Below are 24,587 nucleotides of genomic sequence, written 5' to 3'. Positions count from 1 at the left end.
GAACCATTTAGAATTTCAGACTACATGAAATGCTAGCTCTAATTGTTAAATAGGTTAACTTCCTGCCAAAATGGGAAGTAGTTTTCCAACAGTAAAAGAAAAACAAAAAACTCTCTAAACCTGTAATTTTTTTTTAAGTATAGCTCAATAAGTTAGGAATTTGGGAGTTTTGTTTAAAAGTCAGAAATAACTTGATATTTATATCACTAATAGAGGTCCAAAAGGCATTGCAAATTCCATTAGTTCTATCACTTCTAAATGGTTCTCTAAATGTTAACTATGGCTTATCCGGCCACTAAAGGGTGTCTGGCCCTAAAATATAATAGGCATGTTTCAAAAAAATGAAAGAGGAATAATAAATTTATATAAATGTTCAATCTCATTCCAAAAATGTCTTACAAAAATGTTTCAGTAAGTACTTCCTAAAAACATTCAGCAGGTTTTAGGACCTGAAAAATAATTTTCAGTTGGAAAAACACTTTTTCTGAGAAGAGAATATGTTCTAGTTTTCAAGACAGTTTATATAGTAACAGGGAAAATTAAATCATTCAAAAATTAAAATTTGGGTCCAAGATTAAGTTTTAGAAACAGAGCATTTCATTTAATCCCTAGCAACAAGTCTGGAAAGGATAAATGTATTCCTAACATGCAGACTATTAACAGCTCTTCCAAGGCCAGAACAGAAGCTCCACTTAGGAGCTAGGATCACCACCACAAAATATTACCTCGTGGGGCTCCCCGTGGTCCACTCTGCCCAGAGCCTCGCTTGAAATTCTGCTGATATCCATCCTAAAAGATAAGCTAGTTAGTATTGAAAAGGTACTTTTTAAAAAATGCTTACCCATCTATTCTTTCAGTCTAACACTCAATACAGAATTCTTCCTTAATCTTTTAGACACTTCAGTATCGGTTTATCACAGCTACACCTTGTTCTGTAATTGTTGTACTTCTATTCTCAAAGAACATTCAGTGAAATATATTTCTCTGCTCTTGGAAATCACTGTCTTTAACAGGCTTTACTAAAGGAGTACTGATGTTGAGTGCTAAAAGCTTTTGTTTCAACAGAGTGTCTTGGACACCACAAAGTTAACGCCAAATTAGTTACTTAGGTTCATTAAGCAACAACACTAAGTCACTTTCATTGGTATATTTAGTTCAGGTTTACACTTTAGAACTACTTTACCTACCCGTTGATAGCCAGAGTAATCCCGGGGAGCACTGAACTGAGACTGTGTATAACCACTGTTTGGAGTGTTAGAGAATGAAGGGCGGTAACCATCATATCCTCCTAAAATTTAGGACAAGAAAAGAAATAATTTTCTTATCTTCACAAGGAATTTCTACTTTTTTATTAATGAAGACGGGAAGAACTAGAAATTATAAGCCAGGCTAGTTAATCAAATTAATCTCCAATTTCCTATCTTGATCCAATCTGTTTATAAATTTCTGTAAGTACTAACTGCCCCTCAGAAGATAAACTTTTAACCCATCTATGCATGTAAACACATATCTGTACAAATATAATAAACAATCCCCGTAAGTTTTGGTAATGTGGAAAATACTTATCCTCCAGGAGATAGTGGTAGACATTAATTTGACATAACCAAATGAACAAAAATTCCATGATTTGTTTTTTAAATAACAAATTATACCAAATACACAAATTGTACCAAAATATACATTGTTTAAATTGCACATAAGAGGCTAATGCAGATACATCCTTCCCAAAAACTGTGTGATGTATTTTACAAATCAAAAACTAATTTGAACTAGTAAAAGGTCATTAGAACCTCCTTTTTTATTTTTTTTTTTTACCTCTGAATCCATTGGCAGGGCCCCGGTATCCATTCATCAAGCCTCTAGCACCACGGGAGCCTCCACGAGACACACCACGACTATTGTAATAGGGCTGATTGCTACGTGGAAATCCAGTGTTCTGCTGAGGAGGCTGCTGGTGGTTACCAGTCACTTGATGGGACTGGTCTGGGGAACCATGGTAAGTGCCAACCACTATAATTTAAAAAAGAAAAAGATATATATATACACAGCTCATTACCGTTTGTTCTCCCACGCACTTTCTAGTTTAAGAAGTGTCTTATACAGTCTCCTTAAAGTTTAATCCTTAAATTTGCATACAATGATAAGAAAAACTACACATGAATAAAGTCTCTTACCTTTCTCCTACCCTTAGACTCAGCTATTGGGGGTAAAATTCTCCAACCACAATTCCAAACCTTTGAAAGCAGGGTGCATGATTGATCCTTCCAAACAAATTATTTGAAAGGCTATATTAACGTCTTCTGAAAGGCATCTACTTTTTAGCACAAGAGACCCAAAATAACTCAAAAGATTTACTCTTAGTACATTACCATTTTGTACCATTTAATTACTTCTTTTCATTATAAAGCTCCTTAGTGGTAGAAGTTTTCTTATTCTTTTAAATATCCTTTTTTTTACTTAGTGAAACATACAAAACCACTCTCTCATATTTAAGCAGCTATATGGTAGAATATGTCATCAACTACATAGTTTAATCAGCAGAGGCCTTCGACTTGTAGCCCTTAATGCCAAATTCCATTTCAAAGTATTTAAAATGGCAAGTATAGCCAATTTAGAAAACAATCACATGGTACTCACATTGGCACTCAACCCACTTGAAGGTTCTAGACTAAGGTACACACTAACATATATACAAGCTCCATCCACAATGGAGAGAGTTCTAGAATCTAGAAATTTTCAAAAATTCAATACTACAGAACAATGTTTATAATTCAAAGAGGAGAAAAAAATAGGGTGCTAAAAGTACCTTTCGGAGGTGAGGAAGGCAACAGAACAAAGGAAGGCCCACACACTAACAACAAGGGTCAGAAGCTGCTGGCCAACCCAAATCTCCCCTTTTGGGGCAGAGAGAAAAGCAGCTGTATGACTCTTGAAAATCTTTACTTGACCTATTTTACACCCTTAAGAAACTCCAAATACATTAATAGTTGTTAGAATCCTATTTTACGATGAAAGCACTAGGGAATACCTAGAGAAAAAGAGAGAGCCACTGCTCCTCTTGAATTACTTAGTAAACCAACTACATCAGTGTCATCTTTTTACATAGATTGCCTTTTATTATATTCCCAAAATTTAAAATTGTAAGTGAATGACAAATACACATAACATTTTCCTTGTAAAATGGTTCATGTGTATCCATGTACAAAGTAGCCAAAAGAACTGAATTTTAGAATCACTGTTTATCAACAACAGCTTTTAATCTTGATCAAATCTCACTGTAAGAAATTCATAGCCAGGCTGGGTGTAGTGGCTCACGCTGGTAATCCCAGCACTTTGGGAGGCCAAGCTGAGCAGATTACTTGAGCTCAGGAGTTTGAGACTAGCTGGGCAACACAGTGAGACCCCATCTCAACAACAACAACAACAAAATACAAAAAATTAGCCAGGCATGGTGGTGCATGCCTGTGGTCCCAGCTACTTGGGAGGCTGAGGTGAGAGGATGGCTTAAGCCTGGAAGGAAGAAGTTGTAGTGAGCCGAGATCGTACCACTGCACTCCAGCCTGGGAGACAAGAGCCAGACTCTGTCTCAAAAAATGAAAGGAGAAAGGAAGAAACTCACAGCATAATAACTTAAGTGTGATCTTTATTTTATTTAATTTTCACTTTTAAGACAAGGTCTAGCTCTCTCACCCAGTATTGCTGAGGTTGGAGTTCAGTCAAATAATCTTGGCTCACTGCAACCTTGAACTCCTGGGCTTAAGTGATCCTCCGGCCTTAGCCTCCTGAGTAGCTACAACTACAGGCATTCACCACCTCACCCTGCTAATTTCTGTATTTATTTTATAGAGGTGGGGCTCTGTGTTGCCCAGGCTGGTCTCAAACTCCTGGTCTCAAGCGGGCCTCCCAAAGAGCTGGGATTACAGGCGTGAGCCACCACACCCAGTCTTCATTTTATTTTAAAATACCCAAATTCCTACTTAAATTTTGGTAAAGTATAAACTTGTAGGCCATTTTAAAAAGCCAAAGATTCTGTCATGTTGTTCCTGATTAGACACTAATTCAAAATAAAATTTCTAGAATGATGGGACATACTGAAATGATTTCTTCAACAAATATCAGGCCGGGCATGGTGGCTCATGCCTGTAATCCCAGCACTTTGGAAGGCCAAGGTGGGTGGATCACCTGAGGCCTGAGGCAGGAGGCCGAGGCAGGAGAATCGCTTGAACCCAAGCGATTGAACCTAAGAGGCGGAGGTTGCAGTGAGCCGAGATTGCATCACTGCACTGGACAACGGCCCACAATGTATACATATTATTTCATCATGAACGCCTGGCCTCAAGCAATCCTCCCACCTCAGCCTCAAATGTAGCTGGGATTATAGGTGCCAGCCATGAAGCCCGCCCACAACGGACACACATTTCAACACATCATGCTGTATACCATAAATACACATATATATAGTTTCTACTTCTCAATTAAAAATAAACAAATGAACTTTTTTTAAAAAAATAGAAAAAGCAATCCATGTACTTATCAGTGGGAGAAAGTTTTCGGCAAGAAGGAAAGTATGAAGGCCCTGAGATTAAAGAGAACTTGCTGCGTATGTGACTGGTGTGAGTGTAATCCCAGCACTTTGGGAGGCCAAGGCAGGCAGATCACTTGAGCCCAGACCAGGAGTTCGAGACCAGCCTGGACAATATGGTGAAACCCTCTCTCTACTAAAAATACAAAAGAAAAAAAAAAAAAAATTAGCCAGGCATGGTGGCCTGTGCTACTTGGGAGACTGAGGTAGGAGGATCCCTTGAACCCAGAAGCAGAGGTTACAGTGAGCCATGGTGATCACGCCACTAGTTTTTATCATTTGGAAGCTGAGCATAGTATAACTGATAACTTCTATCAGAGTATGGAAGATTCGAGCTTCATATTAGTGATACTGAATAGTACAGGATATGTAAGAATTTACTACTGAAAAATCTAATGCTGATCCAAGTTTACCAAGAAATTGAATAATTAGAAAATTTTACAACTTTTCAAAATCGGGCTGACAAAATGAAAGTATTAACTCCTCTGACTGCTGGTTTGTTGTGGGATTCCAATTAAATTCTGAGGAATTAAAGAACTAAAGAAGACATCATGGTGGCTCATGCCTATAATCCCCATGCGTTGTAAGGTAGAGGTGGGAGGACTGCTGGAGGCCCTGAGTTTGAGAAAAGCCTGCAGTCCTAGCTACTTGTGGGGAGTTAAAGGCTCCAGTACAGGATTTGAGCCCCGGAGTTAAAGGCTCCAGTATCTGATTACACCACTGCACTCCAACCTGGGCAACAGACAGAGACCCCATTTCTTAAAAAAATATATATATAAAAAAAAATCTAAAGTATCTCTATCGAGCTAGACAAGGTAGTTCATGCCCATAATCCCACCACTCTGGGAGACAGAGACAATAAGTTCGCTCAAGGCAAGGAGTTGGAGACCAGCCTGGCATCATAGTGAGCTCCTGGAGACCCTGTCTCTACAAAAAAAAAAAAAAAAAATTAGCCAGCCATGGTGGTAAGCACCTGTAGTCCCAACTACTCAGGAGGCTGAGGGAGGAGGATCATTGAGCCCAGGAGTTTGAGGCTGCAGTGAGTTATGCTGGCATCACTGCACTCCAGCCTGGGCAACAAAGTGAGAACCTGTCTCAAATACATAAAAGTGTCCCTACCTACATTACTATCGTGACAGGTATGGTAACTAGCCAAATTATGACCTTACTTGACAAAACAGATTATGTTTCAACCCAGTCCACGAAATGCAGCCACCATGAGTTTTTTCTTAACTTTGTCTAACTGACTCAATGCCAGATATCATGCTAAAAGCCTTCAATCAATTAACAATTAAAAGTATAGTTTATCACCAGGTGCAATGGCTCACGCCTTTAATTCCAGCACTTTGGGAGGCTGAGGTGGGCAGATCACGTGAGCTCAGAAGTTCAAGACAAGCCTGGGCAACATGGTGAAACCCCAACTTTACCAAAAATACAAAAAATTAGCTGGGCGTGGTGGCACATGCGTGTATTCCCAAGCTACTTGGGAGGTTGAGGTAGGGAGGATTGCTTGTGTCCAGGAGGCAGAGGTTGCAGTAAGCCGAGATCACGGCACTGCGCTCCAGCCTGGGTGACAGAGTGAGACCCCATCTCAAAAAAAAAAAAAAAAAAGTACACTTTATGGTAATTCAAGTAACAAATTTAATTCCATATAAATTATACAATGCAACAGGGATATTATGTAAGTTCAGTGACAAAAGGAAAATGGCTATAAAGCCTCCAAAAATTGCACATAATTCACATATACAAGTACAGACTCAATTTAACTCATGATCTGAAATGAAAAATTCATATGGTCTACTACTAAAACAGAAACTCTTGGACACCACCACTCTCAAGTCTAAACTGTCCTAACACTGTCAATAACTGTGCTGGAAAGCAAGGAGCCAATGAGGTGACACTGGATTTCGTACCTGTTTGAAGCTGTTCTTGCTGAAGCTCTGTTTGTTCTACTTGGTGAGGCTGACTAGAAAAGCTCTGGTTATAACTGGCCTGGTACTGATTTTGCTGTTTTAAAGTTTCTGGTTCATTAACAGGAGGAACTGGGGCATTCATATTGAACACCTGTTAGTAAATAAAGTAAATGATTAGTTCATCCTTTTATTCTCTGCTTTATAACATGGCCAAACTCAATGGTGGTTTTTCCTCAGACATAAATAAAGACATCACAGAGGTCTCAAACACAAAAACATCACACACACATACAAAAATCCCTCCAAGTGATTCAACGTGGAAAAAGACATATATACCATATAGTACTTAAAGGGGAGTATAATATGCTGTGAAATGGAAGTAGGGAATTAAAAAAAATAAAAAGACATGCAATCAGCAGCCTCGGAAATGCTTTTACATATATGAGAAATCTTTTTAAAAGACAAACTCTGGCCTGGCACAGTGGCTCACATCTGTAATCCCAGCACTTTGGGAGGCTGAGGCAGGCAGATCATCTGAAGCCAAAAGTTCAAGACCAGCCTGGCCAACATGGTGAAACCCCGTCTCTACTAAAAATACAAAAATTAGCTGGGCATGGTGGCTTATGCCTGGAGTGTCAGCTACTCCACAGGCTGAGGCATGAGAATCGCTTGAACCCAGGAGGCAGATATTGCAGTGAGCTGAGATCACGCCACTACACTCCAGCCTGGGCGACAGAGCAAGACTTTGTCTCAAAAAATAAATAAATAAGACAAACTCCTGGATGCAGTATCACTTACAGAAATTTGTTCTATGAACTTTAACAGGGTTGAATGTTTTTTCATTTTTATTAACATTTTAATCAAAAGTTATTTTAATATTTAATCTTATGAACTTTCCTCTCAGCACCGATTTAGCTGCACCCCACAGATTATAGTATTATTATTATTTTCTAGAAATTCTCTAAAGGTGCTTGCTCAAGAATCAAGGTAAAGCATAACATCTGAAACTTCAAAATACTTCAGTAAAATAAAAGATTAAGCAAACAGGGCAACTATTAAATCTAGGTAATGATTATATGGATGTTATATTAGTCTATTTCTCTGAATGTTTAAGCTTTTGTTAATCAAATCAAAAGGGTAAAACTACAAATTAAGATGATACAGGCACATCACTCATAAGGCTAAAATTTATCTCTAGAATATCCGTTAATATCAGTTAATCTCTGGAATAATCAGTTTATGTTCAATTAAATATACCCTACAGTTAATGAAAGATGCAGACTCAAGCACAGTTAAATGAAGACCTTTAAAAAAGAAAAGAAAATCTACCATGATTCATATTACATACTAGGCAATTAATGTTAGTTAATTTGCTTACCGTTTGCATGGATTGGAATGGAGCTGCATTTACATTGATTCCACTGCTATGTAAAGGTTTGCTTGTCCCAGCCTGAAATACTTGAGGCTGAGACGCAGCAGGAAGGGATGATGATGCTGTAGTCTGGTCTGTATTTAAAGAGATTGTTGCCTAAACACAAAGTGAATAGATGCACTTTAGCGGTAAACTAAACTTAGCCAAACAAAAAGTGAACAGATGTACTAAAGTGGTAAATTAATCTCAAACTTATATGTATTAACAAACTCAAATATTTCATGAAAGCAAAGTAGGTCCAAAAAGAAGAATCATGATATTAATGGTAATGTACCTCTGTTCAATTCATGAGTAAGTGCCTCATCAAATGTATGTGACCCGGTAACAGAACTTGCCTGAATCTGATCAATTGGTTCCTTCTGTGGTCGTTGCTCTGTAGCATGAGAAGGCTGGTACAAGGGTTGAGATGCTGTGTACCCCTCACTTGTGGATGATACCAAAGGAACCTAGACATAAGTAAAGAAATAAAAGCTTCTTCCTGCTTACAAAATTGACTGTTAAAAAAACAAGTTACCTCTAAGACGCATAAGGCTAAGAAATAGATACAACTGCTAAAGAAGGGAGAAATTAATATTACCATCTCTCTTTAAATTTGTATAAAACCTAAAAATTGCAAAAATATATATATTTTTGAAGCTCGACGTTAAATAAACCCAAGTCTCGTTATAAAAGCCCTCCACAAGTACTTCTAAGATGGAGAAATCTGCACTAAATTTTAGAATTATGTCTAAACTATGTCTTCTGAAATTCTCAGTTCTAAATAAAAAAGGCTTATTATATTATAATACATTATTTAAAATGCAAGACTTAAGAAAAACTTAAAAAGTCATCAAGAGGAAAAATGAACCTAAACATAAAAATAAAGGCTGACAGCTATCCACAACAATAAATTTGCTGAATTCCAACAGAAGACTTGGACACTGATGAAATTCATATTTTCTTTCATAAGCTAAGAAAGAAACCAAGGAACCAATTAAAACAAAAGTGAAAACATATTTTTTAATTATTTTTTTAAAATAGAGATGGTGTCTCGCTACACTGCCCAGACTGGTCTTGAACTCCTGACCTCAAGTGATCCTCCCATCTCAGCCTCCTAAAGTACTAGGATTATAGGTATGAGCCACCTAACCTGGCCCTGAAGAAAATAGTTTTATCACTCTTACCTGTGTCGCTTCTGGTTGTACAGGAACTTGATTAGGCTGAGCAAGTCTAGATTCAGAATGAACTGCAAAGGTGACCAAAACATTTTTGTCAAACAAAATTAAATTTTTAGAGAGACGCGTCTAAATACCTTTTATTTCGCTATTAAAGGCTTTTTTTTTTTTTGCGGGCGGGCGTGGGGGGGTCTCACTCTGTCACCCAGGCTGGAGTACAGTGATGTGATCTTAGCTCACTGCCACCTCTGCCTCCCAGGCTCCAGTGATCCTCCCACCTCAGCCTCCCAAGTAGCTGTGACTACAGGTGTGTGCCACCACACTCGGATAATATTTGTATTTTTAGTAGAGACAGGGTTTCGCCATGTTGCCCAGGCTGGTCTCAAACTCCTAGGCTCAAGCAATCTGCCCACCTCAGCCTCCCAAAGTGCTGGGATTATAGGAATGAACCACCATGCCCGGCAATTAAAGGTAAATGTCTATAGCCAAACCATAAATAAACTTTTTAGCAATCATGAAAGTAAATTGGGAAATGCAGATAAAATTTTAGCTTTCAAGTGAGCATTTTGGTTTACCGGCAGTGGTTATTATTTAATAGTTTACTTTCACAATTGGTTTCATCTTGTTTTTTCCAAAAGTAAAGTAAAATGTTAATAGAATGCACTAACAAATAATCAGTGCCGTGAGAAAAGACTTTTAAAGCTGTACAATAAAGTGGCATTATTCATACTCTAGACCTCAGACAGACAGTATTCCATTTTGACCTTTTGTTTCTTCTGAAACAGGGTCTCACTGTGTTGCCCAGGCTGGAGTGCAGTGGCACCATCGTAGCTAACTGTAGTCTCCAACTCTGGGCTCAAGAAATCCTCCCACCTTGGCTTCTTCAGTAGCTGGGACTATAGATGCATGCCACCCTGCCAAGCTAACTTTTTTATTTGACTAATTTTTAATTTTTTTGTAGAGGCGAGGTCTATGATGCTCAGGCTGATCTCAAACTCCTGGGCTCAAGTGATCCTCCCTCCTCAGCCTCCCAAAGCACTGAGATTACAGGCATGAGCTACCATACCCAGCTCAATATATGCTAACATAACCAACTTTCAATTTCAAGTGTTTCTAGAGAAAAAGAAAATTTAAAATATGTACTTTTCAGCCAGGCACAGTGGCTCATGCTTGTAATCCCAGCACTTTGGGAGGCCGAGGCGGGTGGATCACGAGGTCAAGAGATTGACACCATCCTGGCCAACATGGTGAAACCCCATCTCTACTTAAAATACAAAAATTAGCTGGGTGTAGTGTGGTGTGTGCCTGTACTTCCAGCTACTGGGGAGGCTGAGGCAGGAGAATCCCTTGAACCCGGGAGGCAGGGGTTGCAGTGTGCCGAGCCAAGAATGCGCCACTGCACTCCAGCCTGGCGACAGAGCGAGACTGCGTCTCTAAATAAACAAATAAATAACATATAATTTTTAACAGCCTATATTCAACTCAGCATGCATCTTCTTAACAATTCCCATCACTCTCTCACCTCCCTTCCCAACAATGATTAAACAGATAATCAAAACGACGATCTTTGGTTAGTCATTTAGAAAGCACCCATTTTCACTGGAGAGTCTAATGGACTCAGCATTATGTAAATAACTAAATAGCCTTACAGGTTTTATCAGTGCTATGTATACTGACTTTCACACAATTCCCCAGCTGAGAAAACGACTTACTCTCTTCCTTTGGTAGAGCTCAGAAAATGAACACTAAAAACCATGATTGCTCTCTTGTAGGTGTCACCTTTGATCTGTTTTCTAAAACTCTTGATAGAAATGTGAGAGATATGAGCTCCCTTTACTTCAGAAAAATCCTAACTACCTTACACCAAATTAACTGTCATTAAACATACTTTTACTCAGCAATTTATTTTATGATATTTAACATCATGCAACATTAAATAGGTTATTTTATTTAGTTCCACTTTTGTGCAACTAAAACTGATGTGTTCTGGGAAAAACCAAGATGACTCACAATCACTAATAGTCCTGGAGAGAAGGTCCACTTAACCCAATGGAAGGCACCAACTCTATTTAGTGCTACTACTTCAAATAATGGTGTAAGTCCAGAAAGAGTCTGAAACTGTCTTGTGGTTTCTCTCTTCCCTTTGCCTCTTACATATTCCCTTACCCACTTCATTGCTGTGTATTTTTTTAAGGTAATAAAATCCAGAAATTCTCCTAGAAAGCTAAAAGCATTCAAAAAAAGGCACCTCTATTATTTTTACTCCTAGATTAATTTTGAAATTTTAAAAGCCAAGCAAAATTTCACTTGTTAAAGTTACAAAAACAGACAAAACTGGTCTATTATAGTTACAAGTACGGAAGTGGTTGCTATCGCTAGGGGTGAGGGTAACTAGTGATTGAAAGGAAACAACGTAGGTTTCTGGGGTACTGGTAATGTTTCATTTCTTAATCTAGCTGCAGGTGTTTTCAGTTTATAAAAACTCATTAAACTTGCGTATATTTTTCTATATCTACATGCCAATGAAAAGTTTAAAAATAAACAGTTATAAACTACATTTTTAATTCAAATTATAGGAACAATAACATTCTTTCTATCAAATTAAAAGACCTAAGAGTCAAAATTAAACAGTCATTAAAATAAACAAAATTTATTTTCACAATCTTTTTAAAACCTGAAAGTACTGGCCTTATATTTCTCTCTCACATAAAAATGTACCACTACTAACCTGGAGGGCAAACCAGCTGGGGCATGTCCATGTTTTGTGTTGGATTCATAGGCTGTGCAGATACAATGGCAGGATCAAGTGTCTGATTTTCAAAATCCAGCATTGAATCCTACAGGTTAAGTTAGGATAGAATAAAGTCAAATAATATAAACACTTAAACTTTCTGTTACAGAGTTTGACTAAAATGAACATACCTGTATGAAATTATAGGGACCCTGCATTTGTGCCATAAGGTCTTGTACTCGCTGTCTTCTCACAAGGGGATCTGCCTGAGCCACTGGAGTCAAAGAGTGGGGCTCTGGTACTGAAGGGGATGCAGCCTGAGGTTGCTGCTGGAGTGAATTTACCACCTAAGGTAGAAAAAAAAGGATAAGAAGGAATAGGAGAGCAAAAAAGCTCCACTCACTACCACCATGATGGGTCCCCCACACTACATATACCATCTATACTATAAACAGAACGGGCTTTAATGCAGTTACCCAAATGAATTACATTTATGCCAAATTTAACATTCTGAAAAATGTCATCACTTCTACAGTGTTTCAGTTCCATAAGACCACTATGTAGCACTTCATGTTGATTTACTTATTTATTTATTTATTTTTCTTTCGAGACGGAATCTAGCTCTGTAGCCCAGGCTGGACAGCAGTGGCGGGATCTTGACTCACTGCAACATCCATCTCCCAGGTTCAAGCAATTCTCCTGCCTCAGCCTCTCAGGTAGCTGGGATTACAGGCACCCATCACCATACCCGGCCAATTGTTGTATTTTTAGTGGAGACAGGGTTTCACACCATATTGGCCAGGCTCGTCTTGAACTCCTGACCTTGTGACCCACCCGCCTTGGCATCCCAAGTGCTGGGAATACAGGCATGAGCCACCATGCCCAGCCTCAGATTTATTTTATAAGCTGCTTTCAAAGAAAGATTACCTGTGTTGACATCCTAAAATAATATATTTTTCTTAAAACTGTTATGCCTTCTATAGTAACTGGATTTATATATCTATGTCAAATATATATCTATCTCACAACCTGGTACATAGCACTCAAGAAATGTTAGCTATTATTATCAAGATTTGGGTTTTTCCCATTCCATTTTCTCAGCCAACACCATAGGATCAAGCTTTACCAACTCATCTAAACTGCTACAGAAGCCAAAGCTCACTCTATTAGCCTTTTCCCAGCTCTAATAATTTCCTCTGCTTATTGTTCTTAGTAATTCCCTGCTCTGCAAGGAAATCCTATCTTTTATTACATCAAATTTATATTATTCTGTCTGGATTTAAAACTGGACAAGTCATACTGGTTGAAACTAGGCAAAATCAGCTATTCCCTTTATAAACAACACAGATAAAAATCACTACCAAAGCGAAACCAACAATCTGTGTAATACCAACTTCAGGATGCTCCAAAAATTCGTGGAATCTCATGTGGATAGCCTTTAGAAAGGCCCACCTACTAGATACAAAGAACAAACCACACTGGCACAGTGGCAAGTAGTATGCTCTTCTCAAATAAAATCCAAAAAATACTTAACTACAAAGCACTGTATACTGCTTCCCAACTTCTTCCTACTATGTCAATATTTACCTTGCATTCTATGTTCAATAAAACAAATATGCTAATAGTTCATTTCTACTTCTACATCCATGCTAATACATCCCTATTACCTGGCTCCCCTAAAAACATACATCCCATCGACTTAGTCAAGGCTCAATGGGTTTGTACACCTCATATATACAGCTGACATTTGAACAACATGGGCTTGAACTGCACAGGTTCACTTATCCTCCAGTACTCTTGAGATGTGAAACACCTGTATATATGTGGGTCCCGCAGATATGTGGCACAACTTGAGTATGAGCAGACTTCGGTGTGTGGGAGTGTCCTAAAACCAATGCCCCTGGTATAACAAGGAACAACTGTAAATCACCTCTACTAATCTTTTTGATTGATCTCTCTTCTAATCCTCCTATAACATTTCTGAACTGCATTCTTTAATTCAGCAAATATACACTATTTTGTTGGGACTTCTTGAGCAGTATTTTCATCCCAAGTACCTTTCTGGGGTAAGTGCCTACTCTCTTTATCTTACCAATGGGACATTTTGGTGCTCCAATAGAGGGATGAAGTTGCTGGCACAATTATAACATCCATGGGCCAGGCGCAGTGGCTCATGACTGTAATCCCAGCACTTTGGGAGGCTGAAACGGGCAGATCACTTGAGGTCAGGAATTCAAGACCAGCCTGGCCAAAATGGTGAAACCCCATCTCTACTGGGCAAGAGTGAGACTCTCAAAAAAAAAAACTTTGCAATCTCTTTGGAAAATGGGTTTTTTTCTTCTTGAGACAGAGTCTCTGTCAACCAGGTTGGAATGCAGTGGCACGATCTCAGCTCACTACAACTTCTGTCTCCCCAGTTCAAGTGATTCTCGTACCTCAGCCTCCCAGGTAGCTGGGATTACAGGCATGCACCACCATGCCCAGGTTTTTGTTTGTTTTTGAAGTAGAGACTGGGTTTCACCATGTTGGCCAGGCTGGTCTCAAACTCTTGGCCTCATGTGATCCACCTGCCTCAGCCCCACAAAGTGCTGGGGTTACAGGCATGAACCACCGTGCCCGGCCAAGAGAATGGTCTTGATATAAGAATAACATATTAAAAGGAAAAGCATATTACCCTCAGCTTACAGCTATTTTCCTGCACTTTGGGGGTGTAAAGAAAGACATCTAAAAGAAGATCAAAAGGAAGGCCAGGACCAGTTGGTAAGGTTTTTGGACTGTATCTTACAGGTAACAAGGCATCACTGAGAGCCTCAAGTACAAGTAACTTAAAGCTAACTTTTCCAATAATTAAGTTGTGACAATGAATAGGATGGTCTGGAGGCAGTCAGAGAGGAGTAATATGAAGAGAGTCACTGAACTAGACATGAGGACCCAAAAAAAAAATCATCATTATCAGTTGAGAGACAGCATTAGAAAACGCTAGAGGAAGTCTACAGCCTGGTGACCAAACAGCATTAGGGTAAAGGAGGAGTGCAAGATGATACCCCAAAACACAGCTATCAGCGTGGGAGCCCAGATTTTTACAGAGCAACCTAATTTCAGTAAGAGACAAATCATGGTAACAGATTAATCCACAGATAACTTTGTATAAAATAATTTTTTTAGATTGGTTCAGCAAAGCAGGGATCCTATTACACATCCACAGGGATAAACATTCATTTTTTGGAAGTAACAGTCTGGTGTAATGAGTCTGTTATTATAATAAATGTACTAATAATGCAAAAAACAATCTTAATTTGTTCTCAGTAGAGATAAAAATTACTAACTGAAGACAAAGACAACAACTTTGCAATACAGAGAACTCTTACCTCAACCGTTTCAACTGTCCACTCATCTACCTGCTCCTTTTCACCACTGGTGAACTGTGTTTCTGCCATGAACTGTCTATTTACATACTGCAAAGCAAAGTAAATGTTTGAGACATTTGTTTGAAAGGCAGCAAAGTAAAGGCAGCATTAAATTAAAATCATACCTCTGTTGATTCAACTTCACTTTGCTCAGTGTACTCTTCTGCTGGCTCAGGTTCTAAGAGGTTAAAAAATGGTGCAAAACAAAAGGATTTTTAGGTCAGTGATACTACTCTACTCTGTGTGATATTGGTAGATACACGTCATTATGCATTTGTCCAAACCCAGAGAATTATAACAGTAAGAGTAAACCCATATGTAAACTATGGACTTTGGGTGATAATAATGTGTCAGTTTGGGTTTATCCATTGTTAACAAATGTACCACTCTGGTGGGGGGGATGCTGACAATGAGGGAGGCTGTGCATCTGTGAGGGTAGAAAGTAAATGGGAAATCTCTACACCTTCTGTTCAGTTTTGCTGTGAGCCTAAAACTGCTCTAAAAAATAAAGTCGGCCAGGCACAGTGGCTCACGTCTGTAATCCCAGCACTTTGGAAGGCCAAGACAGGTGGATCACCTCAGGTCAGGAGTTCGAGACCAACCTAGCCAACCTGGTGAAACCCCAACTCTACTAAAAATGCAAAAAATTAGCCGGGCATGGTGGCGGACGCCTGCAATCCCAGCTACTCAGGAGGCTGAGGCAGGAGAATCGCTTGAACCTGGGAGATGGAGGTTGCAGTGAGCCGAGATCAGGCCATTGTGTTCCAACCTGGGAAACAAGAGCAAAACTCCATCTCAAAAAATAAAAATAAAAAATAAAAATAAAGTCTATTTTTAGAAATGATGCCATAAAGTGTAATAAATCTTTTTTAAAGTTAAGAATTCAACGAGGCCAGGCGCGCTGGCTCACGCCTGTAATCCCAGCACTTTGGGAGGCCGAGGTGGGGGGATCACCTGAGGTCAGGAGCTTGAGACCAGCCTAGCCAACATGGTGAAACCCCGTCTCTACTAAAAATACAAAAATTAGCCAGACATGGTGGTGTGTGCCTGTAATACCAGCTACTGGGAAGGCTGAGGCATGAGAATCGCTTGAACCCGGGAGGGAGAAGTTGCAGCAAGCTGAGATCGCGCCACTGCACTCCAGCCTGGGTGACAGAGTGAGACTCAGTGCCCCCTGCCCCCACCTAAAAAAGAATTCAACTTAAGGCCGGGCATGGTGGCTCACGCCTATCATCTCAGGACTTTGGTAGGCCAATGTGGGCAGATCACTTGAGGTCAGGAGTTCGAGACCAGCCTAGCCGATATGGTGAAACCCTGTCTCTACTAAAGATACCAAAAAAATCGAGTCAGGTGTGGTGGCATGCACCTGTAATCCCAGCTACTCGAGAGGCTAAGGCAGGAGAATTGCTTGACCCTTGGAGGTGGAAACTGCAGTGAGCCAAGATCATGCGACTACACTCCAGCGTGGGCGACAGAACTAGACTCTGACTCAAAAAAAAAAAAAAAAAAAAAAAAAAGGCGGGGCACAGTGGCTCATGCCTGTAATCCCAGCACTTTGGGAGGCCAAGGCGGGTGGATAACCTGAGGTCAGGAGTTCGAGACCAGCCTGACCAACATGGTGAAACCCCATCTCTACTGAAAATACAAAAATTAGCCTGGCGTGGTGGTGCGCCTGTAGTCCCCACTACTCAGGAGCCTGAGACAGGATAATCGCTTGAACCCGGGAGGCAGAGGTTGCAGTGAGTCAGGATTACACCACTGCACTCCAGCCTGAGTGACAGACAGAGACTGTCTCAAAAAAAAAAAAAAGAATTCAACTTAAATTCCAAATAAGTAAATAGTTTGCCATCACATAATCTGAATTTACTTACAAACTAATTTATAAAGTTAATTAATAGTGTTTTATATTTTAGAAAGTTTTCTTTACCATTTATTCCAGAATTACTTTAGGTTCAACAGTAGCTATTTCAGATAATGTATAATGCAAATAAAGAGCTACTATATTAAAAGCCCTCTCCCGTCTCATAAGTAATAGTATAAAGCAGCATACAGATTAAAAATCTTACTTTACTTAGTAAAGTGGTAAGAGGGGGAAAAAATTGCCTTATATTAATCTCCAACTATTAACTCCACCAATGTACAATCTTCACTTCTAGTTTCAAACTACTTAGCTACCAGTTACTAAGTGCTTACCATGTGTCAGGCACTGTATACACACTTGACATATTTTCTAAATGGGGAACCTGAGGTACAAGAGTTTCATTAACTTGCCCAAGGTTACAGAGCTAGTAAGTGTTGAAGCCAAGATTTAAATTCAGGCACTCTGATTCTAACAAAATTTATGCTCCAATGTTTCCTTGTATTCAGAATTTTACTCATTAACATAAGAGTTATCATAAAAGTATTCACAGTTAAGTGTCTAGCTATATAATTAGTGTTGTGCTACATGATAAAATTAACTGGAAAAGACCCCTTGCCTTGGAGGAATTTATAGTTCAAGATTATGGAGCTATAATCTCCCCATGATTAAAACAAAACAAAACAAAAGCAACTCATACTATTCATCCAATGCACTGGCATAGTAAATAGCAAATCTGGGCATGTCAGACAGAAACCTATTTGAAAATCCTTGTAACAGCTGGCCCTCATCCATACTCCTGCCCATCAATACTACTGCAAAAGAACTATCAGTTTATAATAGTGATCAAGACTAGTAAGACAAATGACTACTAAGACAAATATAATGAATACTGGTAGGAATTACTCTTGATAATCTGTCTTAACATTTTGTCAAGGCCGGGCGCAGTAGCTCACGCCTGTAATCTCAGCACTTTGGGAGGCCGAGGCGGGTGGATCACGAGGTCAAGGGATCGAGACCATCCTGGCCAACACAGTGAAACCCCGTCTTTACTAAAAATTCAAAAAAACAGCCGGGCATGGTGGCGGGTGCCTGTAGTCACAGCTGCTCAGGAGGCTGAGGCAGGAGAATGGCGTGAACCCAGGAGGCGGAGCTTGCAGTGAGCCGAGATCACGCCACTGCACTCCAGCCTGGGCAACAGAGCGAGACTCTGTCTCAAAAAACAAAAACAAAAAAAAAAAAAACATTTTGTCATGCTTAAAGTCTCTTTAAAAATAAAATCTAGTGTACATATATGAAAACTAAGTAAGTGTATAGTTTAAACTTGTAGCAAAATCAAATAAAACCAGGACCCTAAACTAAAGTTGATATCCACCTAATACTCACCAGCTTCAGGTACCTGGTCTTCAACTGCAGGTGCTGAGGCTGCCTCTTCTTCCTCACACAGCCCATTCTGGTGGTTGTGGGTGCTGTCAAAGTAGTTTGACTGAAAAACACGCTCAACAATTTCCTTTAGAACTTTATCTAAGAAAAAGAACATGAATTATAATGTAAGACTTATCTGAGGATGCCTGGCTTGAAGAAGATCCAACATTCTATAAAATATTGTGATTAAAAAATAACTGTTACTAAAACACATATACACATAAAAAGATTACATTTCACCAAGAACAGAAATGTATTACAGAATGATAGGGAACAAGAAGAATGTAGTTATATTAAACTTTACGGGGTTTTTGTTTGTTTGTTTTTGAGATACAGTCTTGCTCTGAAACCCAGGCTGGAGTGCAGTGGCGTTATCTCAGCTCACTGCAACCTCTGCCTCCCAGATTCAAGCAATTCTTGTTCCTCAGCCTCCCAAGTAGCTGAGATTACAGGCGTGTACCACCACGTCCAGCCAATTTTTGTATTTTCAGTAGAGGCAAGGTTTCACCATGTTGCCTAGTGAAGGTCTGACCTCAGGCGATATGCCCACCTTGGCTTCCCAAAGGGCTGGGATTAACAGGCATGAGCCACCATGCCCGGCCTGAACTTTATGTATTTTAAGTAAACTAGTTAGGTGGAAAAAGATGACATTTAACATTTATTCATTCAGAAGTATTTATTCAGCACCTACTACACATTAGACAATATGCTAGGCACTGGGAAAACAAAAAGGTATGTAAAGACACAATATATCCCCTCAATAAGCTTATGGTCTAACAGAAGTGGTATCAAATACAACTACAAAAAACTTACATCTGTGAAAAGTACTACACAGAACTACAATGGACTGGACTCAATCAGAGTGAGGCCACAAAAGGTTTCCCTAGGTAAGTGCTACAAGAGTTGAAATCTAGAAGAGTAGAGGGGAAGAAGTGTTTCAAGGGAGAAGAAAGAGCATTACAAAGTCCTATACAAAAGATGTCAAATACAAGAAAAGGAAAGGAAGCCACTGTGGCTAAAATACAGAGAATAAAGAACAAGCATAGGGAAAGATGTGGCTGGAGAAACTGGTAAAGGCCAGACCATGAATGTCCTTGAAGTTAAGGACAAACTTATATAAAATAAAACTGAGATGAAGCCACTAAAGATTTTAAAGAGGGAGAGGGGTGGACCCAGTTAAGCAACTGCATCAGACAAGAGAAAGGTATAAAAGTAGAAGAGAAAGAAGTAGACAATCGAAAGATATTCAAAAACAAACAAAAACTATCAGAATTTGGTGTACCAGGGTATTTTTTAAAAGTGCAGGGCAGAGGGGGAGATGTATGAAGTTATTACTTTCAATTTTCTTAGCTTGTATATTATTAATAGATACATAGTAGGGCCACTCCCTGATAGGTCACTGTAAAGAAAAATAAAACTTTGAGGACCATATTGTATCAAAAGCATTGGGAAATTAATCCTAATAAACTACCAACAACTCTTTAGATAATGAACACTTCATATGTTTTCCTTATTTCACTTCAGCGGCTCCTGGCTCAAAACTGTTTTCAAAAAGTTAGATACAAATCAAATGTACATAAAAACACTAATTTGGGTATATTAGTACCTTCCCATTATAAAGATTAGTACCTTTCCATTGTAAAGATGTTACATTCCTAAGATGTGGGAACACGATTAGGTAGAAAATAACCCCAAAACAAGCTATAAGCTTAAAGGTTTAATAACACCTTTGTTACTCTTCAACAATGCTCATGAAAATTTGATGAAGCTTGACCTAAAACTACTTTTTTAAGTTAACAAGCTTATACATATAGAACTTGCAGAACTAAAAGCAAAAGGGTAAACACATACTGTACAAAGAAATACAGACCAGAGTAAATGTTAACAAACCAAGAAAATTATTTCTTAAATGAAGAAAAGACAGACAAGGACTGGCACCCATTTCCTTAAAGCAAATATACTCTTCTAAATTTTGCCAATTAAAGCTCATACCATTTTGGTGATTAAAGCTTATAATCTAATCTGATTTCTTTTCAACCAATAGCTAAAAATGCATAAATACAGATACTTTCATTTTATGTTCAAAAATCTACCTTCCTAATGCAACCTTATAAATGGCAAAGATAAGAATCTATTCCCTGATTTCACAGAAGGCTAAAAACGTAAATTCCTAGCTTACTGAAGGAGTGAAATGTAAATGTCCCTTTTTAAAAAAATCAGTTCACAGTTGCATGTTTGAGAATAAGGAGCTCACAAAGAAAACTAGACCAAGTATCAGCATATTTTAAATACAGAAAAAAATTAACATCCTCAAATTAGCAGATGTCTAAGACAAACTAAAGAAAAACTAAGGCAATAACCATGAGCAGAATGTATGAAATGCAATAATTGTTTCACAAAACTTCAGCCATAAAACATACAGTCCCTATCTATTACCAAAAGCTGTGGAAAGTCAATCTAATGTTAATCTGTCCACCTCAAACACAGTTAAGTTACATACAAGACCATGTGAAGTTAGGACTATCATATTCCCAGTTTTAGTTGTTTGTTGCTGGTGTTCTGATTTCCACATTACAGATTAAACATACAAAGAAACAAAAAAGAAATAAACCAAACAGTAAATAGCAGATGAATGCTATGTATACATTTCTAAATTTTATTCAATTAATATTGATTTTAAATAGGAAAACTAGCTGGGCGCAGTGGCTCACACCTGTAATCCCAGCACTCTGGGAGGCCCAGGCAGGTGAATCATTTGCGGTAAGGAGTTCCGAGACCAGCCTGGCCTACATGGCGAAACCCTGTCTCTACTAAAAATACAAAAAATAGCCAGGCGTGGTGGCACATGCCTGTAATCCCAGCTACTCGGGAGGATGACGTGATAGAAATCACTTAAACCTGGGAGGCGGAGGTTGCTGTGAGCTGAGATCACGCCACTACACTCCAACCTGGGCAACAGAGTAGACTCTGTCTCCAAAAAAAAAAAAAAAAACTAATTTTTTTCTTCCAAGTGGACTATAAACATAAGAAAATTAGTTTTTAAAGATTCCTAGTTATAAAATCAAAGTTATCACAGTGATACTCACAGGTGGTTCCACATACAGGTTTTTCCTTCCCTTCCAGCAGGTCCCACAGGTGAATGGAGGCATGTTCATACTGTTCATTCAACCTTTTAATAGTAAATAGCTAATTAATAACCTTTCAGTTGTCAACTTAAATACTCAGAAGTTTCTATTATCAAATACCACTAATACCTCAAGCTCATGTCCCGTTCAGGGTCTACTAGCTTATAGAATTCATCCAACAATGACAACTCCTCTTCGGACAATATTGGCACTCCATTCAAACCTTGTTTCAGGTCAGTCCGCACTTCATCATCTCCCAATTTGTCCAAAACATACTGTAGCTCAAGTACAGTTTTTAAACGTTTCTGTTCAGCTTCTTCTCTCATAAGCTGCTCCCGACGTGCTGTCTTCTTTATTGTTTTCTGAATCTGCAAAACAATATAAAAGTAAAACACCAAAATTAGTTATATAAAACTTAGTTCAATCCATTTCAGGTCCAGCTTAAATAAAACATGTTTTACTCAATGAGTGAGATATGACCTCAATACACAAAAGGATGATTCCTGACTTACAAATAGTTTTAAACATAATCTACTTTAAGCAATTGTTAAAAATTCAGAACAGCTCTTTCCCTAGAAGGTATTTTACTACTGAAATATTACTGATGAAACAATGTGTTTGGGGCTTGTTTGGAAATAATCTAGAGGGCAAAGGGAGCAAGGAAATGAATGTGGATTTATACGAAATACGATTGACCAGAAGATGATAAATATACAAGCTGGGTACAGGTACAAAGAGTTTCATTGTATTGTTTTCTTTAGTTAGGTATATATTATCTGATGTTTTTCATTATGCATATAAAAAGTAAAAATTTAATGAATTTAGAAATTATACAGAAATGTAAAGGCCTAGGCCAATTAAAAAAGAAACCCAACCACAGCAACAATAAAAATCTTACCTCGATCTAGCTCCTCTATGGGCAAATGACCCAAAGTTCTAACTTTGAGTTATCTACTAATGACTCACAAGGAAATGCCAAAAACCCACACAAGTGCCCCTTTGCCCCAAATAATCCGCTGCCAGTCTCAGAAAGATATTCCATCTTACTGAAAAGAGTGCCTAATTTGTTTTTATGAATAAGATGATGCTGGTGGAGAAAAATAGATAAAGCTAAGTATGAATGTATTTTTCCCACATTCCTTTTTTTCTTTCTTGGAAAGGCTGAAAGGAAAGCATCAGCCCAACTCAATTATTCCTCTCCCTCTCCCGTGTATCTAACATGAGATTGGGAATAGAGGAAGGCTAGTCTTTTCAAAAGCCATGGTAGTGCTTTCCTTTCCACCTTTTCCCCCTTCTCAAGCCTCACTAGGATGAACCAAGACACAGAAAACCAAAATAGGGACATATGAAACCTATACTAAAGGGAAAAATGGGGAAGGAGACCTGGGAAGAATGATGAAGGCTGCAATAACAAGACAAATCTATAATGGTAACAGAGTGTGCAGAATAAATATCTTAGCAATAAATGGCAAGTGATAGCTACAGTGAGCTGAGATCATGCTACTGCACTCCAGCCTGGGTGAAACAGTGAGACTGTCTCAAGAAAAAAAAAAAAAAAAAAGTCTTTTTTAAAAAAAAATTTCCCCCCTCCCCACGGTCTCCCTCTCCCTCTCCCTCTGTTTCCACGGTCTCCCTCTCATGCCGAGCTGAGGCTGGACTGTACTGCTGCCATCTCGGCTCACTGCAACCTACCTGCCTGATTCTCCTGCCTCACCCTGCCGAGTGCCTGCGATTGCGGGCGCGCGCCGCCACACCTGACTGGTTTTCGTGTTTTTTTGGTGGAGACGGGGTTTCGCTGTGTTGGCCGGGCTGGTCTCCAGCTCCTAACCGCGAGTGATCCGCCAGCCTCGGCCTCCGGAGGTGCCGGGATTGCAGACGGTGTCTGGTTCACTCAGTGCTCAATGGTGCCCAGGCTGGAGTGCAGTGGCGTGATCTCGGCTCGCTACCACCTCCACCTCCCAGCCGCCTGCCTTGGCCTCCCAAAGTGCCCAGAGTGCAGCCTCTGCCCGGCCGCCACCCCGTCTAGGAAGTGAGGGGCGTCTCTGCCTGGCCGCCCATCGTCTGGAAAGTGAGGAGCGCCTCTGCCCGGCCACCATCCCATCTAGGAAGTGAGGAGCGCCTCTTCCCGGCCGCCATCCCATCTAGGAAGTGAGGAGCATCTCTGCCCAGCCGCCCATCGTCTGAGATGTGGGGAGCGCCTTTGCCCCGCCACCCCGTCTGGGATGTGAGGAGCGCCTCTGCCCGGCTGCTACCCCGTCTGGGAGGTGAGGAGCGTCTCTGCCCAGCCGCCCCATCTGAGAAGGGAGGAGACCCTCCGCCCGGCAACCGCCCCGTCTGAGAAGTGAGGAGCCCCTCCGCCTGGCGGCCGCCCCGTCTGAGAAGTGAGGAGCCCCTCCGCCCGGCGGCCGCCCCGTCTGAGAAGTAAGGAGCCCCTCCGCCCGGCAGCCACCCCGTCTGGGAAGTGAGGAGCGTCTCCGCCCGGCAGCCGCCCCTTCCGGGAGGGAGGTGGGGGGGTTAGCCCCCTGCCCGGCCAGCTGCCCCGTCCGGGAGGTGAGGGGCGCCTCTGCCCAGCCGCCCCTACCGGGAAGTGAGGAGCCCCTCTGCCCGGCCAGCCGCTCCATCCGGGAGGGAGATGGGGGGGTCAGCCCCCCACCCAGCCAGCCGCCCTGTCCGGGAGGGAGGTGGGGGGTCAGCCCCCCCGCCCGGCCAGCCGCCCCGTCAGGGAGGGAGGTGGGGGTGTCGGCCCCCCGCCCGGCCAGCCGCCCCGTCCAGGAGGGAGGTGGGGGGGTCAGCCCCCCGCCCGGCCAGACGCCCCGTCCGGGAGGGAGGTGGGGGGTCAGCCCCCCGCCCAGCCAGCCGCCTCGTCCGGGAGGTGAGGGGCGCCTCTGCCCGGCCGCCCCTACTGGGAAGTGAGGAGCCCCTCTGCCCGGCCAGCCACCCCGTCCGGGAGGGAGGTGGGG

The 24,587-nt window shown here is 40.5% G+C and overlaps 1 protein-coding gene across 1 annotated transcript in view; it reads right to left on the bottom strand.

Annotated features, from left to right (window-relative positions):
• CAPRIN1 (cell cycle associated protein 1) overlaps positions 1 to 24,587 on the bottom strand; it is a 51,922-nt gene that overhangs the window by 2,676 nt on the left and 24,659 nt on the right. Inside the window, exons 5-18 of the mRNA XM_016920660.4 lie at positions 21,757 to 21,995; positions 21,589 to 21,671; positions 18,464 to 18,601; positions 15,345 to 15,397; positions 15,181 to 15,267; positions 12,004 to 12,159; positions 11,810 to 11,918; positions 9,091 to 9,152; positions 8,263 to 8,373; positions 7,874 to 8,023; positions 6,496 to 6,646; positions 1,816 to 2,010; positions 1,188 to 1,288; positions 726 to 789 (exon numbers count right to left, since the gene is read on the bottom strand). Of these exons, the coding sequence (XP_016776149.1) occupies positions 726 to 789; positions 1,188 to 1,288; positions 1,816 to 2,010; positions 6,496 to 6,646; positions 7,874 to 8,023; positions 8,263 to 8,373; positions 9,091 to 9,152; positions 11,810 to 11,918; positions 12,004 to 12,159; positions 15,181 to 15,267; positions 15,345 to 15,397; positions 18,464 to 18,601; positions 21,589 to 21,671; positions 21,757 to 21,995 (1,699 nt within the window). The remainder of the gene's footprint in view (positions 1 to 725; positions 790 to 1,187; positions 1,289 to 1,815; positions 2,011 to 6,495; positions 6,647 to 7,873; positions 8,024 to 8,262; positions 8,374 to 9,090; positions 9,153 to 11,809; positions 11,919 to 12,003; positions 12,160 to 15,180; positions 15,268 to 15,344; positions 15,398 to 18,463; positions 18,602 to 21,588; positions 21,672 to 21,756; positions 21,996 to 24,587) is intronic.

This window comes from Pan troglodytes, chromosome 9, assembly GCF_028858775.2.
Source record: "Pan troglodytes isolate AG18354 chromosome 9, NHGRI_mPanTro3-v2.0_pri, whole genome shotgun sequence".
NCBI lineage: Eukaryota > Metazoa > Chordata > Mammalia > Primates > Hominidae > Pan > Pan troglodytes.
The sequence above is the reverse complement of the archived record's forward strand: the minus strand, read 5'-3'. Positions and strand labels throughout refer to the sequence as shown.